This window comes from Ambystoma mexicanum, chromosome 6q (assembly GCF_040938575.1).
Source record: "Ambystoma mexicanum isolate Mex_15411 chromosome 6q, UKY_AmexF1_1, whole genome shotgun sequence".
NCBI classification, from domain to species: Eukaryota; Metazoa; Chordata; class Amphibia; order Caudata; family Ambystomatidae; genus Ambystoma; species Ambystoma mexicanum.
In genome coordinates this window covers 1041645737-1041661762 of record NC_090937.1, presented here as the reverse complement: position 1 = coordinate 1041661762, position 16026 = coordinate 1041645737, and the positions used below count along the sequence as shown (strand labels likewise).

Below are 16026 nucleotides of genomic sequence, written 5' to 3'. Positions count from 1 at the left end.
GAATTGCAGGCTTTCATCTAAGCCGCCCTTTACTGTGTCCCACAAGGATAGGGTTGTACTGAGGGTACGTCCTTCCTTTCTACCTAAGGTAGTGTCTGAATTTCTTTTAAGCTAGAAAGTGGTTCTTCCTTCTTTCTATCCTCCTCCTCATCCTGATAAGGAAGAGGAGCGACTCCATAGGTTGGACCCTAGGAGAGCTCTGAGCTTTCATATTTCTAGGATGTCCAGAGTCAGAGTGGACGATCAACTCTTTGTGGGGTATGCTGGTCACAGGTTGGGCCAGGCTGTTACCAAACAGACCTTGTCCAGGTGGATTACCCTCACCATTTCTGAATGTTACCGATTGTCAGGCAAGGACCCTCCTGAAGGGTTGCAAGCTCATTCCACTAGGGGTGTGGCTACTTCCACAGCCCTACAGCTGGGAGTTCCTATTATGAATATTTGTGACGCAGCCACATCGGCTCCTATCCACACCTTTGTCAAACATTAATCCCTGGATACGCTCCATGGTGAAGATATGGCCTTTGGTAAGGCGGTTCTTTAGTCTGCCATCTGATTGGGTATTCTAAATTCTTTTCCCATCTCCATTTTCTGGTACTGCTTTGGGAGTTTGTCAAAGATGTGAAATACGTTGGAGGACACAATCCATTCAAGAACAAGTTACTTACCAACTGGTAACGTTCTTTCGACTGGGTGTTCCTCCAACGTATTCCACATCGCCCTCCCAACCTACCCCTCTGGAGAATTTCCTATGCTATTGCAGCTTATGTTCCCTCAAGGCAATGTGCAGTCAAGCAGGCATTGGATATGTGCATGTCACACGTTATGGAGCAAAAAACATCTGTCCTATTTATAGCATCCAGTGACATCACCCTCGACGGAGGCCTTCGAGAGACATCGACCCGACGCCATCGATGCAGGACGCCCTCTGCCGAAAAAGTTTCCAAAGTACACAGCTGTGGACATTATATGTTAAAGATGTGAAATACGTTGGAGGAACATCCAGTCGAAAGAACGTTACCAGTTGAGTAAGTTCATCTATCCCGGCTCTAAAGCCACCTGTCGACAACACAGGATGAAGGTCTGGGGCCAGGAGAGTATTGCCTTCCTTTACATTGGGATGGTTGTTGAATTACATGTATATTCTTGTTGACTCATCATTATTTGCTGGTTCTGTGTCCCGTTTATGTGATCTGTTGAGACGGTTGGAATGTGGTGTCCTGCATGGCCCCCTTGCATACCTGTCCCCACTTTGCTATACTCTTGTTGACGCACTCTGGGTACCAACTGACTAGGGCCTGTTGACGCACTCTGGGTACCATCTGACGAGGGCTTTAGTCCTATGGCTTTTTCCACCTACACCTCCCCCCACCAGTTGAAGTGGACTCTCAAAGTTGTTACCCACTATGAATAAGTGTCATGATCCCTGCTTCCAAGGGGTCAGGACTTGCCTCACATCCTTGGAAGCAGGCCCATAACCTTGATCCTGGGTACCAGCCAGTCCCTATCGGGACCTTTTGGACCTTGTCCTGGCGCCAGTGGCACCAGGCTCATAAAGATGACCGGTCCCGGCGCTGGAAGCGCCGGGCTCATAATGCTTAAGAGTGCTTGGGTGGACCTACCTGCAGCAGACCATGCTGCTTACTTACCAGCTCGATGGTCTTCTGATCCTTCTCTGCCTGGAACTACTTTTCCTGTCTGGGTGGGGCAGGAGCCACTCCCTGGAATCAGAACACAGGAACTCTTTTCTTACCTAGGCGAGGCTGTGGAAGAAGACGCCTAAGCACTACAGGAGGCTATTTAAACCACACCCGATTGATGAAACGTGCTTCGCGTTATTCTGCATCTGCAGCAGGACGCTCACCGTGTCAGCTCCAGTCTTCCTGAGATTCTTCAGCTCCAGTTCCTGTGAAAACGAATTCCTTACCTGCTAGAGATCCGATCCTCAGCTGCACCTGCCAAGACAAAACAACAGGTTAGCAGAATTCAATTCGAGAGCAGCGCTCTTACTTACCAAATACGGCGGCATCTTCCAAAGCCTTCCGCCGCTTTCTTCGGCTCCCCATCGACATCTGCAAAGAAAAGGACTTGATTAAGCATTGCATTCTTGAATTGCTTACCTGCACGTTCTGAACTTCAAGAAGCGCTGCATGCCGGCATCTGCAAAACAAAGGGAGACATTTTAAGGCGCATTCTAAACCAACCATAAACTTTCTACTTACGCGCTCGCACGTTCGCCGGCATCCATCTAGCAACGCTCTCTGCATCCACGATCTGCAAGGACAAAAGAGACATTAAGGCATGCTTTTGAAACAAACAGCAGTCATTTTACTTACGTGCACCGCGCTTCATCTTCTTCGTACATACGCGCTTGCACGATCCTGGGCACTTATTCATCAGCGTCCATTGCACCTAAACCTGCAGGACAAAGAGAGACATTAGAAAGGGTGACAGCAACCGGTCATCTTTCCTACTCACCTGCTCGCCGCATCATTCCTCTACAATTTCAATCTTGACACCCTGAGACCGAGCAAGGGACTAAATTAAGGGTGCTCCAATAACTATCAAGAAACCGCTCATGCGGTAAACGGCGGTATCTTCCAACATCAACCTCTGCAATCAAGAGGATTGTCAGTGAACCAGTGAAGTAACTGGTACTTGCGCCCCTGCAAAGACGCAGGATGGAGAGCCCGGCCTTAATATATCTAAGGTGAGCAAGCCACGCCCTTGGTTCGAATAAGAGGACTGAGGAAGGAGAAGTTCAGTCAATCCAGTTCCTAAATCCTTGTTCTTCCGTCTGCAGACACCTCACTCTACACGTCCGGTACATCGTGCGAAGGAGACCAGCCCTAGGAGAAGGCCGAGATCTACGAGTCGCACTAGAAGACACGGCGACAGCTCAGTCCAGCCCAGCGCCTCCGTGGAAATCAGGTGAGCGTTACAATAAGAGATTTGATGTGCCTGTGGTTGCATATTACGGGATCTTCCTACCTTTGTTTCCTTGTATTGTTTGTACAAGATTAAAACTAATACAACTTGAATAAAAAAAGTACTACTGAACCTCTTTTCCCCCGTTTCATTTATTGTACCGGTATGGGACTTGAATTTAGTGTTGCGGTATCTAATGGGAGCACCTTTTGAACCCTTGCCTTCTTGTCCACTAAGAATGTTAACCCTTACGACTATCTTTCTAATGGTGATTACATCAGCTCGCAGAGTCAGTGAGCTTCCGGCTCTCTTCTAAACCACCGTTTACTACCTTTTTTAAGGATAATGTGGTTCTGAGAGTACGTCCTTCTTTCTTGCAGAAAGTGGTATCAGAGTTCCAATTATCTCAAAAGATTGTTTTCACTGCTTTCTATCCACCTCCACATACCTCGAAGGAGGGGGAGAGATGGCATTGCTTAGACCCTAGAAGAGCTTTAAGCTTCTATATTCTTAGAATGTCCAAAATCAGGCAAGATTATCAGCTCTTTGTGGGCTATTCAGGTCACAAATTGGGACAAGCCGTCACCAAGCAAACCATCTCTCGCTGGATAATTTTATGCATTTCTGAGGAGTGGCTACTTCTTCTGCTCTTCAGTAAGGGGTGCCCGTATACATTTGCAGTGCGGCAACTTGGCACTCTCTGCACACTTTCAACAAATACTATTGCCTGGATTCTATGTCAGGAGTCAAGATTTGGCAAAGCTGTGCTTCACAGCATTAATCAGCAATACATTCTCTGTTCCCACCTCCTTTAACATGTTCCTTTGGGAGTCTATCAAAGATGAGGAGTACGTGGGAGGACACAATCCATTTCGAAGAACAAATTACTTACCCCTGGTAAAGTTCTTTTGACTGGATGTGCCTCCCACATATTCATCACCCTTCCATCCTACCCCTCTATCTTGGTGAGAATTTCTGTATTTTACACCTTCTTCCCTTTCAAAATCTGGGTCATAGTTTCAAGACGGCTGAGCATAGGGAGGAAAAAACTAGAACTGAGTCAACGGGCACCACACAAGCTACAGTCGAGGACCGGATGGAGGCTGTTGAGGGCCACCACTCGACAGCGCACGGCGCCTGATACTATGAAAAAAGTTTCCAAAGCTGCAAGCAGACTTATAATATATCAAAGATGAGGCATATGTGGGAGGAACATCCAATTGAAAGAACTTTACCAAGGTTAAGTAATTTGTTCTTGTATCTGCTCTACATCGGCCCTGACTCGTGTGTATAGTTCCTCAAAATATTGTTTGAATATCCCATTATCTTGTTATGCCTCTGTCACTGCTTCCCCCTGTGATTGTGTCACTACCTCTTTCCCTATTCACCAGTCGGGCCAATGTTCGGCTTGGCTTACCCGCTTCATCATGCATTTAGCTTATATAGGCTGCACAGCCTATCTTCCCTAACTATTGTATGCATTCCTAATAGCCTTTCTCCCTTTTCCAGTAGTTCTTTTTCCACAGCTAACCCACTCAAGGGCTCCTTTCTAGTTCCCCAATCTCATCTTCCAGGTGCCCAGTCTGCCTCATCAGTGCATGTTTCAGACCACATGTAGTTGATATGCACAGTTCTTTAACTGTGGCTTTAAACACTTCCCGTATGGCCCCTTTATCCTCTATGGACCCCTCATTGTTCCTGAAATAATCTACAATTGCTTGCATAATAGTGTGCCTGTACTCCCCACCTGGTCGGTATGGGGGCTGTCCCTGGTGTCTAGTTCATTGTTACCTCCCATGGGGGCCTGATCTGATATGGGTCTGTCTATTTATTCTGCGAGTTGCACTAAGTGTATCACCTCTTCCTGTACAAATCCAAGTTGATTCTACTATCTGACTGTAGCTGAGTAAAAATTGTACGATGTCCTTTCATCACGGGATGTTTTTTCGTTGGGTATTTTACCGTGTATCTTTTTACAAAAAACCCATCACATTTTTTAGGAGGGGTTGAAAATTATATATATGGGGTGTGGGTGTTCCAGGAATAAATACAAAATTAAAGGGAATGGGGAGCTTGGAGGTGGGAACCTCCCCACCCCCCCCAAAAATGAAATAAAAAAGAATTCAATGGGGTTTTTCGTTAAATATGCAGTAAAAAAACCATCGAAAAAAAATCCTGCAATGAAATGACATGGAACCAGTAAAAATACCCTCTGACCTCAGGGTGTAAGTGCCACCATACCTCTGTCAAGCCATGTTCGGCGATAACTGCGCCAAATCTTTTAAACGATATCCCTAGTGGCCTTCCCCACACCCTCGATGTGTCCATCTCCTCTTGCAATATAAAATGATAGTCTCCCAGACATACTATCTTGTGTGTGACGTGCTTACACGCCATGTCCAATATCTGCACAAAGAAATCCGGACCATCTATTTTGAGTGCATAGAAGAACATAGTGGTAACACAGATGTATTTGCTAGTTTTTCTACCACCCGCAGATACCTGCCGGCTTTATCCTGCACCACCATTTCCCTCTGACATAACGTAGTATTCTGTATCCACATAAGCGCACCCCTTAGCTGCTGAATTATAAGCAGAGCTGTACATAATGCCTCCCCACTTTTTACCAATTTTCAAGTGCTCATCCTCTCTGAGGTGTGTTTCTTGCAGGATTGCTATGTCAACTTCCGCCTAAATATGTACGCCCTGATTCTGGCCCTCTTTACCTCATTGTTGATACCTAGTTTCACATTCTATTTTAGCAATTTAATGCCCATGTTGCCATTATTTCAACATAGCAGGGACCTTATTTCTTCCTCCGCCATTGTCTTAGCTCATGCAAACAGGACTTGCTTAACTCTTAGCATTGTCTTGACCTCTTCAAAATGTTTCCACCTTTTTTTCATCTCAGTACCGGAGTCCTGGTAGAATAATATTCTGCTCCCATTGAACTTGTGCGTGAGCCACCGCCAGCAGCCTTATTTTGTCTTGGTACCTGCAAGACCCTGCTCATGATAGCTCATGTGAAAGAGCCCAGGGGTGGCTGTCCTTTCCCTGGAATTTGATCCACCCTATCTACCTGTATCTCTTTCACTGCTTCTCCGCTGTCAAATAATGTAGGCAGTAATGTCTCCAAAAACCTTCAATGTTCCTTCCAGCAGACTGAGTATTCTAACGTTTCTACTAGATCTTTCTTCGAGGTCACAAAATGTAATATAAAAAAGGTGCCTTAATTTACCATTCGTAGAATGACGCATTTGCGCTTCTCCGTCTACCATTGTCGTCCTATCTTCTCCTCCCTGTGTCTGCTTTGGGTTGTTTTTGGAAATTATTTTGTCCAACGGCTCTCTCATATTATAGAAGCGTCCTGGGTCGCTTTCGTTACCTCTTTCTTTGGCATCTGTCTGGAACGTCAAGGCAGTGACAATCAGCATTTTTATTGGTCTCCACATTCCTCCCCGCTTATCTATATGCCTTATATCTCTCAGCGCTGTCTTTAACAGTGCCTGATGCTGCAGCCTTTCTGCTCCTACTCCTCGCTTCAACTTCGCTACTTTATACACTGTCCTGTGCAGCAGCTGCTGTCCAGATTCCTGAGCAGCCTTAACGGGCATAAGGGGCTTCTGTTGTCAATCTGGAAAAATGAATACCCTTCATTTGAATGACAGACGTAACTTGATGGCCGTAGGCCAACCGTCTTATGCACCGAATTATAGAGATAGACTGCTATGCTTGACCAACGAGCGGCCAGTTTAAACGTAGCAAGAATCGCCATTTTGCTTGTTAACCACTGCTCATTGCTTTCTGTCTAAAACTACTTTGCAGCTTGCAATTCTTGCGAATTCTGCTTACTCTGCTCAAACTGTTAACATTGTTGTCTGAATATGAAAGGACAAGGTCGCGGGACTGAAGAGTTCGTTGAAACTCCTCATGAGTAGCCCAGAGAGGAATGCCCACGCTCCCTCTCTGTAGCCTTGGGAGAGAGCTGCGGGGCATTTAATCACTTCACAGCTGCCAGCCAGTCTCGTACGATGGTAGAATATGTTAGAATATAACAGCTAAAGGCTTGAATTATGCTCTTCTTACGGCCCCCCTTCGCAAAACCCTTTAGAGCGTGTCGGCTCCCAGGACACGAATAGTACCTCATAGATAGCAAAGCTTTGAATGTGGCTCTTCCCCCATGTGCAGCTTGCGTCCAAGAACAGAACCACCGTGTTCTGTACAACAACTAAAAGATGCCTCCACACTTTCTAATTGCACATTGTTACTAGAATAGACATCGAAAGTGTCATAATCGTCCTACTCGTCGGATATGTCCATCTTCCTTTGGCAGCGTCAATCATCCCACTGCTGCCCAGTTCATCTGCCCCATCCTGACAATAATGACCCTTTGAGCTTAACAAATCTCCTGCCATCCCTGTGGACCTCTGCCCTCTAGGCACGTTCAACAGCCCAAGGCACTCTGCTTCCACTTACATGGATTGATCAGCATGTGCGCTCATATTAACCTTCCTTCAATGCAGCGGAAAGGGTCAGGTCGACACGTGTGGTTGCAGCAGCATGGTTTCACCACCACCACCAGTCTCCCAGTGCTCTGCGGCTCTCTTTTCTGGCCTGGTGGTCGCGACCGTTCACAGATAAAGTTTCCACAGGCACTGGGATCAAAGCTCGGCACCTCTCTTGCTGTTGTATCTTCTCCCCCGGAGCCTTGCTGGTGCCATCACAGACACCCAGCTCCCTGCGCCATCCTCTTTCCTCCATCTGTTCCACAGTGTTGCATGGCTCCTCCTGTGCTTGACTTTACCGATTCGTGTTCACTTACACCAACTCGATGCTGCTCCCACATTCGGCTGCACTTATTGGGGGTCTGGCGGCTTACTTATGACAGCATGTCAGAGCTCCACAAGTAAGTGTCCTACTCGGCAGCCATCTTGGCTACTCCTCTAATGTCTATTTACAATTTAAAAATAATGTGTAATGACAAGATAACAGTTTAATGCCTATAGGTTTCTTGTATTGTATCAAAAATCATTGTGGAATGTTTGTTCTGTAAAACTGTTTGATTTAGAGGTGTTTATTGCTGTAGGACTTTAGATGTATTAGATTTTTTGCAAGTGCTGTCAGTTTCAAGATTCGAAAAGCAGATGTTACAAATCGAACATTGACTAGCTGCATTGAATTTGTCTTTTTGTTTCTCTTTGCAGTGTTGTCACAGTAGAAGGGCTAAAGAAGAGAAACTTCAGCAAGCAATATTGCTGCACAGCTAATGCTTCATTATAGGTACAAATGTGGTGGCACACAAAAAACATGCCCTTGTTGAGTTTGATTAACTGATCAACCAGGAATGTGGTTGGTTTATGATCGAAGCATATATACTAATATATATATATATATATATTTCTGAGGCTTGTGGAATCTGCTTAGAGCACATGCTGTGCATAGGCCGACATCTAGTGGAAGCTGCGGAGTATTACAGTTTGTTTTTCGAAACTCGAAAATGGGCGTCGACACAGGGCGTGCCAGTAATACTATCCCTAGTGTGACGTCCACTGTACCCATGATCCCTCACGCGTGTAGGACCCTCAGATTGTTTTTTCTGCCATACTGGTCGGAAGCATTTCGTAGAGTTCCCTGGCCTTAGCCATACTTTTGCTAAATATTGTTATATGTACCCATTTCTCCACCCCAACGTCGAGTCACCGAACTTCCACACTCGACGCCGGCCCGGAGAAGAATTTGCCCGTCGATGGCTGCACAACGAATTTGGGCCTCGGAAGGCCTCCGGCCTCGGCCCGGGCCTTGGAAGGCCTCTGGTCTCGGCCCTGTAAGTAGGGAGAGTGGGGGGTGGACATACTCTACACTCTTTTTATATATAGGTACATTCTTATATATTCCTACACTTACTAGCCCGCTGCCACAAGGTGCATATGGAGGGTACCCCTTTCCAATTCTGCCCCAAGTGCAACCGCAAGTACCCTTGGGTCGACAGGCACGCCAGGTGCAATCTCTGCTTGCCGAGGGACCACGCCGAGGCGAACTGCAGAATGTGTAGTAGGTTTAAACTGAAAACACTTAAGGACCGTTCGATCAAGCGTGGGGCCCACCACGCCAGGCGTCAGGAGGCCATGGCAGCGGAGGGCGCCTTCAGCGATGGCAGCGACGCCGTGCTTTCAGACGGCCAGGGCAACGTGGCGTCAAGAGACAGCCGAGCGCAAGTCCCCGACCTCGGAAGGTCGTCCGGCAGGGTGGCTATGGGGATGACCCCCGGCGACACAAGCGCTACCCACAGCACTTCTACAAAGCACATGAAGTCCAACCGAGACTCGATGCGCACGTCGAGTTCTCGGAAAGAGGCATATAGAGAACGGTCCGGATTGGTGTCCTCTGGGCGTTCTCGATCTAGATCACCGCATGACTCCAGGCAATCATCCACTGTTGCCAAGAGTGCCTTGCTCCCCAAGGTAACGGAAGTTCGATCGTCTGACGATGAAGCCGACTTCCATCCCCAGACCGCACTCCACGAGTCGACGCCCGCAGACCGCGTAACGGCGGCTCCCGAGTCCCTACCTCCACGTTCTAAAGATAGGGACACTACCCCCGATCCTCGACGCCAGGCGTCGGAAGGCTCCGAAGGGGTGAAAAAACAGGGAAAACACTCTTCCGCCCACGGGGAGGGGGGAAAACAACAGAGGAAGCAGTCTCAGCCTCCTCGTACACACCTCAAAAACTTCCCACTCCACATAAACAGACAGACAAGTCCCAGTCCTCTGTTATCCCAAGGACACCTGCCAAGACCAGTAAGTCTAGTCAGGATAAGGCGGAGAAAGCCCCAGAAAAGATCATTCCCAGTTCTAGAGAATGGTCTAGTGATGACATAGACAGGGTGATGTCAAGGATGTCTTCATTGGCAGATTTTTACGCAAAATATCCTGAACACTTTCTCTCCTATACTCCCGACGGGTCAGCACCCTCAGGTTCTAAGGATCCAATACCTCCAAGTAAGAAGTCCCGGTTTGAAGCCCCAACACGGTCTTCGGACCCCTTCTATATACAGCCCTACTCCCAATATCAAGGGGAGACATCCTTTTGTGAGGATCCAGATTTGGGCATGTTGGAAGAGCAAACTGGTACGGGCTACTATGGGGATGATGAGGACCAAGAAGAGGAAGAGGAAGACCCTGAGACCTACAGAGTAGATTCCCCGGTAGAGAAAAAAACCCCGATTGCCGACTCCCCTGTCGACAATCAACCTCTCCTGAATGAAGTTCTGTCCCGAGCGGCAGAACATTTCCTTATTGACACCCAGGGTGCTCAAGAGGAGAGGGACTTCGCCGAAGAGTTAGTGGGAGAAAGGAGGCCTGTTGCTCAGGCCATCCCTATCCTTAAGACTATTCAGAGAAGAATAGACCCTTCACTTTTAAATCCTAACCTCACCAGGGCAGTGAACCCCAGGATTGAGAAACTTTTCAGGGCAGCCCAATCAGACCCACTGTATATAACGGGGCATCTGAAACCGGACTCCCTGGTTGTTACACCCGTAAGAGGGCTGGAACACCCTTGTCATCGTCCGAAACTCCTCCCGACAAGGAGAGCAAGAAACTGTATAGTTTAGGCAGGAAAGTAGCCTCCATTTCCGCCTACCAGGCAAGGATTGCCAACTCCACCACCCTGTTGGCCAGCTACAACTGCCATCAGTGGGAAGAAGTCGCGGCACTCATAGATTCCGCCCCAGAACCCTTAAGGAGCCAGTTGGCACGAGTTGCGGTGGAGGGAAGAGCCATGTCCGGTTGCATTTTAAAGGCAACCTTTGATGCCGCAGATAACGCCGGCAGATTGATAGCAGAAGGAACTGTTATCAAGAGACACACTTGGTTACGGCAGTCTGGATTCAAGGCTGAAACCCAAGCATCTTTGTTGGATAAACCGGTGGAGCCGGATCTGTTGTTTGGTAAGGCGGTCGAGGACGTGCTGAAAAATGCAAAGGAAGAGTATGAGACACTCAAATCCCTAGGCCAACTAGCCAACAAACCCCCTAATCAGAGAGGGAATGGCAATTTTCGTCGCCCACGCGGCCAAAATTCCCAGAGAGGATCTAACTATTCCCAGGGGCAGGGTACACTGTGGAACAATAATAACCAACAGTCTACCCAGGGTTATGGCAGGGGTAACAAAAGAGGACGTGGTAAGGGTAGAGGCAGTCCCGGTAAAGTAGGCAGCATGCCTCCACCAAAACAGCGACGCTCCGTTCAGGGTCACTTCTCACGCAACCCCAGTAGGGGGACGTATTTCCAACTTCACCCAAGTTTGGGAAGGGATCACATCCGACAGATGGGTGCTGTCCACAGTATCCGCTGGGTACTGCATAGAATCACCCCAGAACCATCCTCCACGACAAAGAATACATTCTTTGGAACACCAGAAGATCCTCCTCGAGGAGATCGTCAATCTGCTAGCAAAGGACGTGATAGAACTTGTCCCGGGACACCAGGTAAACAAGGGTATTTATTCAACTTACTTCCTTGTGCCAAAAAAAGATTTGACAATGCGCCCAGTATTGGATTTACGGCCTGCAAACAAGTATGTCAAGCCCCAAACATTTTGCATGACTACTCTCCAAGAGGTAATCCCCCTCCTAAAAAAGGGGAATTACATGGCAACATTGGACATGAAAGATGCCTATTTTCATATTTCCATGTTCCCAGCGCACAGAAAGTACTTGCGCTTCAAGGTGGACAGTCGGCACTACCAGTTCAAGGTACTGCCCTTCGGGATAGCTTCAGCTCCAAGGGTATTCACCAAGGTACTGGCGGTGGCGGCAGCACACCAACGCAGGGAGGCAATCCCGGTGTACCCTTACCTGGACGACTGGCTCATCACGGGGGAGACCCCAGTAATTTGCAGAACAAACATTAAAAGGATAATGGACCTCCTCTTCGAATTGGGTTTCTCAATAAACGAGAAAAAGCCAAGCACCTCCAAACAGTTCCTAGGAGCTATCCTAGACACTCAAGAGGGGTTGACCTTTCCTTCCGAGGAAAGAATTCAGAATATACTGCTGCAAATTCCGCAATATCAGTCCGGTCGCCAGATAACGGTACGCAAAGCAATGCGGTTGCTGGGCATGATGGCGTCATGTATTTTCCTGGTCCCCCACGCGAGCCTGCGCATGCGTCCCATGCAGAAATGGTTGGCGAAACAGCGGTCTCAGGCAAGTGGTCAGTGGGACGATCTAGTGGTCGTTTCGCCAACACTTGTACAAAGCGTAAACTGGTGGACAAGAGAAAATCTGTCCAAGGGGAAACCCTTTTACGATCCTGAGATACAGGCGGTAGTCACAACTGATGCATGCCTGTCAGGGTGGGGAGCTCACCATCCCCACCACACAGCTCAGGGTCTCTGGTCTCACTCAGTGGCCAAGAATCACATCAACCTGCTAGAGCTTCTGGCAGTATTCAGAGCGCTTAAAGCGTTCGAGCCTACCTGCTAAATCTGTCAGTGCAAATCCGGACGGACAGCACTACAGCCATGTTTTACCTGAACAAGCAGGGAGGGACTCGTTCGCCAAATCTGTTCAAGCTTGCCCAGAAAATGTGGATATGGGCACTCAGACGGAACATCTTCCTGTCATCGCAACATGTTCCAGGGGATCTCAATTCTTTAGAGGATGCTCTAAGCAGAGACCCCCTCCCAGAGGAACACAAATGGTGTCTTCACAGAGAAGTCGTAGAAGATATCTTCTCTCAGTGGGGTTTTCCCACTGTAGACCTATTCGTCACAAGCGAAAACAGACAATGCCAGGATATGCATCCAGGTTTCCCCAACCAGACTCCCAGGGGAACGCCCTGTGGATGAACTGGTCAGGAATGTTTGCGTACGCTTTTCCACCAACTCCTCTCATCAGGAAGGTGGTCAACAAAATGAGCAGAGTCGATGACGCTCGTCCTGGTTGCTCCCATGTGGGCGAGACAACCGTGGTTCCCACACTTATGCAGATTAGCCGTGTGCGAACCGATCAAACTTCCGGCCTGGTACAACCTACTGTCCCAGCACCAAGTTCAAACAGTGCATCCTCAACCCAACTCAATGAACCTGGCAGCATGGCTCCTGAGGTCATAGAGTTCAGACATCTCAATTTACCTCAGAGGTGTATGGACATCCTAAAAGAATCTAGGAAGCGAAACACGAGGCAGTGCTACTTTGACAAATGGAAGAGATTCGTTATCTGTTGCCAGAATAAACAAATCCACCCAGTTGATTGCACTCCTTCCACTATTGTTACATACATGCTCCACCTGCTGGATGCAGGACTGGTCTTTAACTCACTGAAGGTACACCTGGCAGCCCTGTCGGCATACACCACTTCCCATAACAAGGTGTTGTGGTGGAAAGTACCAGTAGTTCAAGCCTTCATGGAAGGAGTAAAGAGACTTCACCCTCTTATTTATAACCCACCACCAGGGTGGGACCTTAACGTGGTGCTATCTAAACTCATGGGCCCCCCATTCGAGCCCATGCATAAAACCAGTCTCAAACACCTGACTTATAAGACAGCCTTTTTAGTAGCTATTGCATCTATAAGAAGGGTCAGTGAAATTCAGGCTTTGTCAGTGCAAGATCCTTTCTTTACTGTCCATAAAGATAAACTGGTTTTACGCACACACCGTAGGTTCTCACCTAAGTTAATTTCTAAATTCCACGTGAACCAGTCCATCGAGCTTCTGGCTTTCTTCCAAGACCCACAGAGCTCGGCTGAGGTGAAACTACACACCCTAGATGTGCGTAGGGCAGTCCTCTACTATGTAAACAAGACCAGACCACTAAGGAAAACAGACCAACTGTTTGTCTCCGTAGCTACAGGCAGGGAGGGGGATCGCGTCTCTAAAGGTGCCATCTCTAAGTGGATTATTAACTGTAACCAGCTGTGTTACTCCCTTTCTGAAAAAACTCTGCCTTTCACGCCGAGAGCCTACTCTACAAGAGGCATTGGGGCCACTCTGGCTTTCATTGCAAATGTCCCCCTTGACATTTGCAAAGCAGCTACTTGGAGCTCTATTCACGCTTTTACTCAGCACTACTGTATTGACACCCATTCCAAGACAGATACCCAAGTGGGACAAGCGGTTCTAAGACATTTATTTGCTCATGACCCTTCTCACATCCCACCTCCTTCTTCAGGTACTGCTCGCTAATCTATGCACAGCATGTGATCTAAGCAGATTCCACAAGCCTCAGAAGGGATACATTACTCACTGTAATCATATTTCTGATGCTTGTATCTGCTTAGATTCACATGCGACTCACCCTTCCTCCCCTCTGAGAGAAGGTGCATGGATGCTTGTAGTCTTACCTTTCTTTAGATCCGCTTGGATCATCTGTACTCACGCTTCTCCTCATGCTACCTCATGTCAGAAAAAATACAATCTGAGGGTCCTACACGCGTGAGGGATCATGGGTACAGTGGACGTCACACTAGGGATAGTATTACTGGCACGCCCTGTGTCGACACCCATTTTCGAGTTTCGAAAAACAAACTGTAATACTCCGCAGCTTCCACTAGATGTCGGCCTATGCACAGCATGTGAATCTAAGCAGATACAAGCATCAGAAATACGAGTACGGTGAATAATGTATCATATATATATACTGGTACTAATTACACAATGCATTGCTCCTTTGTAAATTTTTGTCTTCTGGTTTGTCCTGTTTTTATCTAGCGCCTTTGTCTAAGGTAAAGGTCTCAGTTGTCTCATTTAATTGATGCTTCTCAGTGAGTTCCTGAAGATGTGAATACTGGTTCTTTTCTAGGCATTTCATACCTTTGAGTAACTATATCTATCAACTACTACCAAAAAAACACGTGTAATTACAATTAATTACTTACACGAACTCCATGTTGCTAACTCTTACATTTATTTTCCTCTTTCTTTTCTAGAAGCCATGAAATCAGGAACTGCCAAGTGAAGTCTGAACAGACAGAGCAAAGCACATTTTATACAACTTTCATTTGTTTATAACAATGTTGCATTTGTAAATGGCTCCACAGAAAAGTGGATAGATAATTAAGAAACTGAGGTTTCAAATTAGAGTATCCTTTAAAAACCAGAGCATTCAGAATAATTTAAGTTACTCTTTCTTTTGACTCCCTTGCATTCCCAACTCGTGGGATCCTTGTGCCCCCTTAAAACATGTGAGGGCAAGGAGATGAGAAGAATGTCTCTCGAGCTTATACCTGGTCCACACCTGCAAGCCTCAGCTCCTATGTTTTCACTGTCTCTTGAGAGCTGGAGCCTATACAGATATTTTAGTTTTCAACAAATCACCATCATAGCCTTGTTTTTCTCATGCTTTTCAGAACCTGCTATTTTCTTCATTGTATCTAACTTGCATGCCAGTCTGTACCATAAAATCCTGTGATAGGTGACTTTGTAATGGTCCACTGTCTTAGGTGTACCCTCCCACAACATACCTCTGTTGGTTGGGTCTTGGTTAATAGTCACTTCCTTCCTGTTTGAGAATTCCTTTGGAATTGTCTGGATCAGATGGACAATGCAATTAAAAGTGGCTTCATAGAAGAATGTTGTTTCCCTTTTAAATTGCCAGGTGTTGTTCCAAAGTTGTCAACTGTATGGCAGCCCCTTTATGACTGCAAGACCACCCACATAATATTGACAAATTAATTGCTTGTGGACTTTGGAAGTCTTCTTTTTCTAGGACAGAGATCTGCAACCTGTTGCTGTACAGATGGTCTGGACTACGACTTCCATTGTATTTTATCATTGAATAAGGTGGCATGGGTCATAGTTTAGAACATCTGCAGAGTCAGAACATTTCAGCTGCCTGTTGTAGCTTCCTCTCCCTGTGTTTTTGCCATAAAGGGTTGACCGTCCTTTCATATAGTATAGACATTTCTTTAAAACACCAGTTGTTTTTCCAAAGTGTTTGTAGTCCCTTGTATAAAGTTCCCTGTACTGTTTGTTTATAAAGTTTAGAAGTCGAATTCTAAATCTACTCAAAGGGTTCTTGGCCATGTGCACTTGTTGGAAAGGGAATGACCCACAAAAAGGCCTGTATCACTGGCCTATACATTTTTCTTTTTAA

General features: G+C 46.9%; 1 protein-coding gene across 1 annotated transcript in view; it reads left to right on the top strand.

The window, feature by feature from the left end:
* VPS37A (VPS37A subunit of ESCRT-I) overlaps positions 1-15503 on the top strand; it is an 862571-nt gene extending 847068 nt beyond the window's left edge. The window contains exons 11-12 of the mRNA XM_069631579.1: positions 8133-8208; positions 14861-15503. Coding sequence (XP_069487680.1) covers positions 8133-8195 — 63 coding nt within the window. The 3' untranslated portion in view covers positions 8196-8208; positions 14861-15503. The remainder of the gene's footprint in view (positions 1-8132; positions 8209-14860) is intronic.
* Positions 15504-16026: the final 523 nt, after the last annotated feature.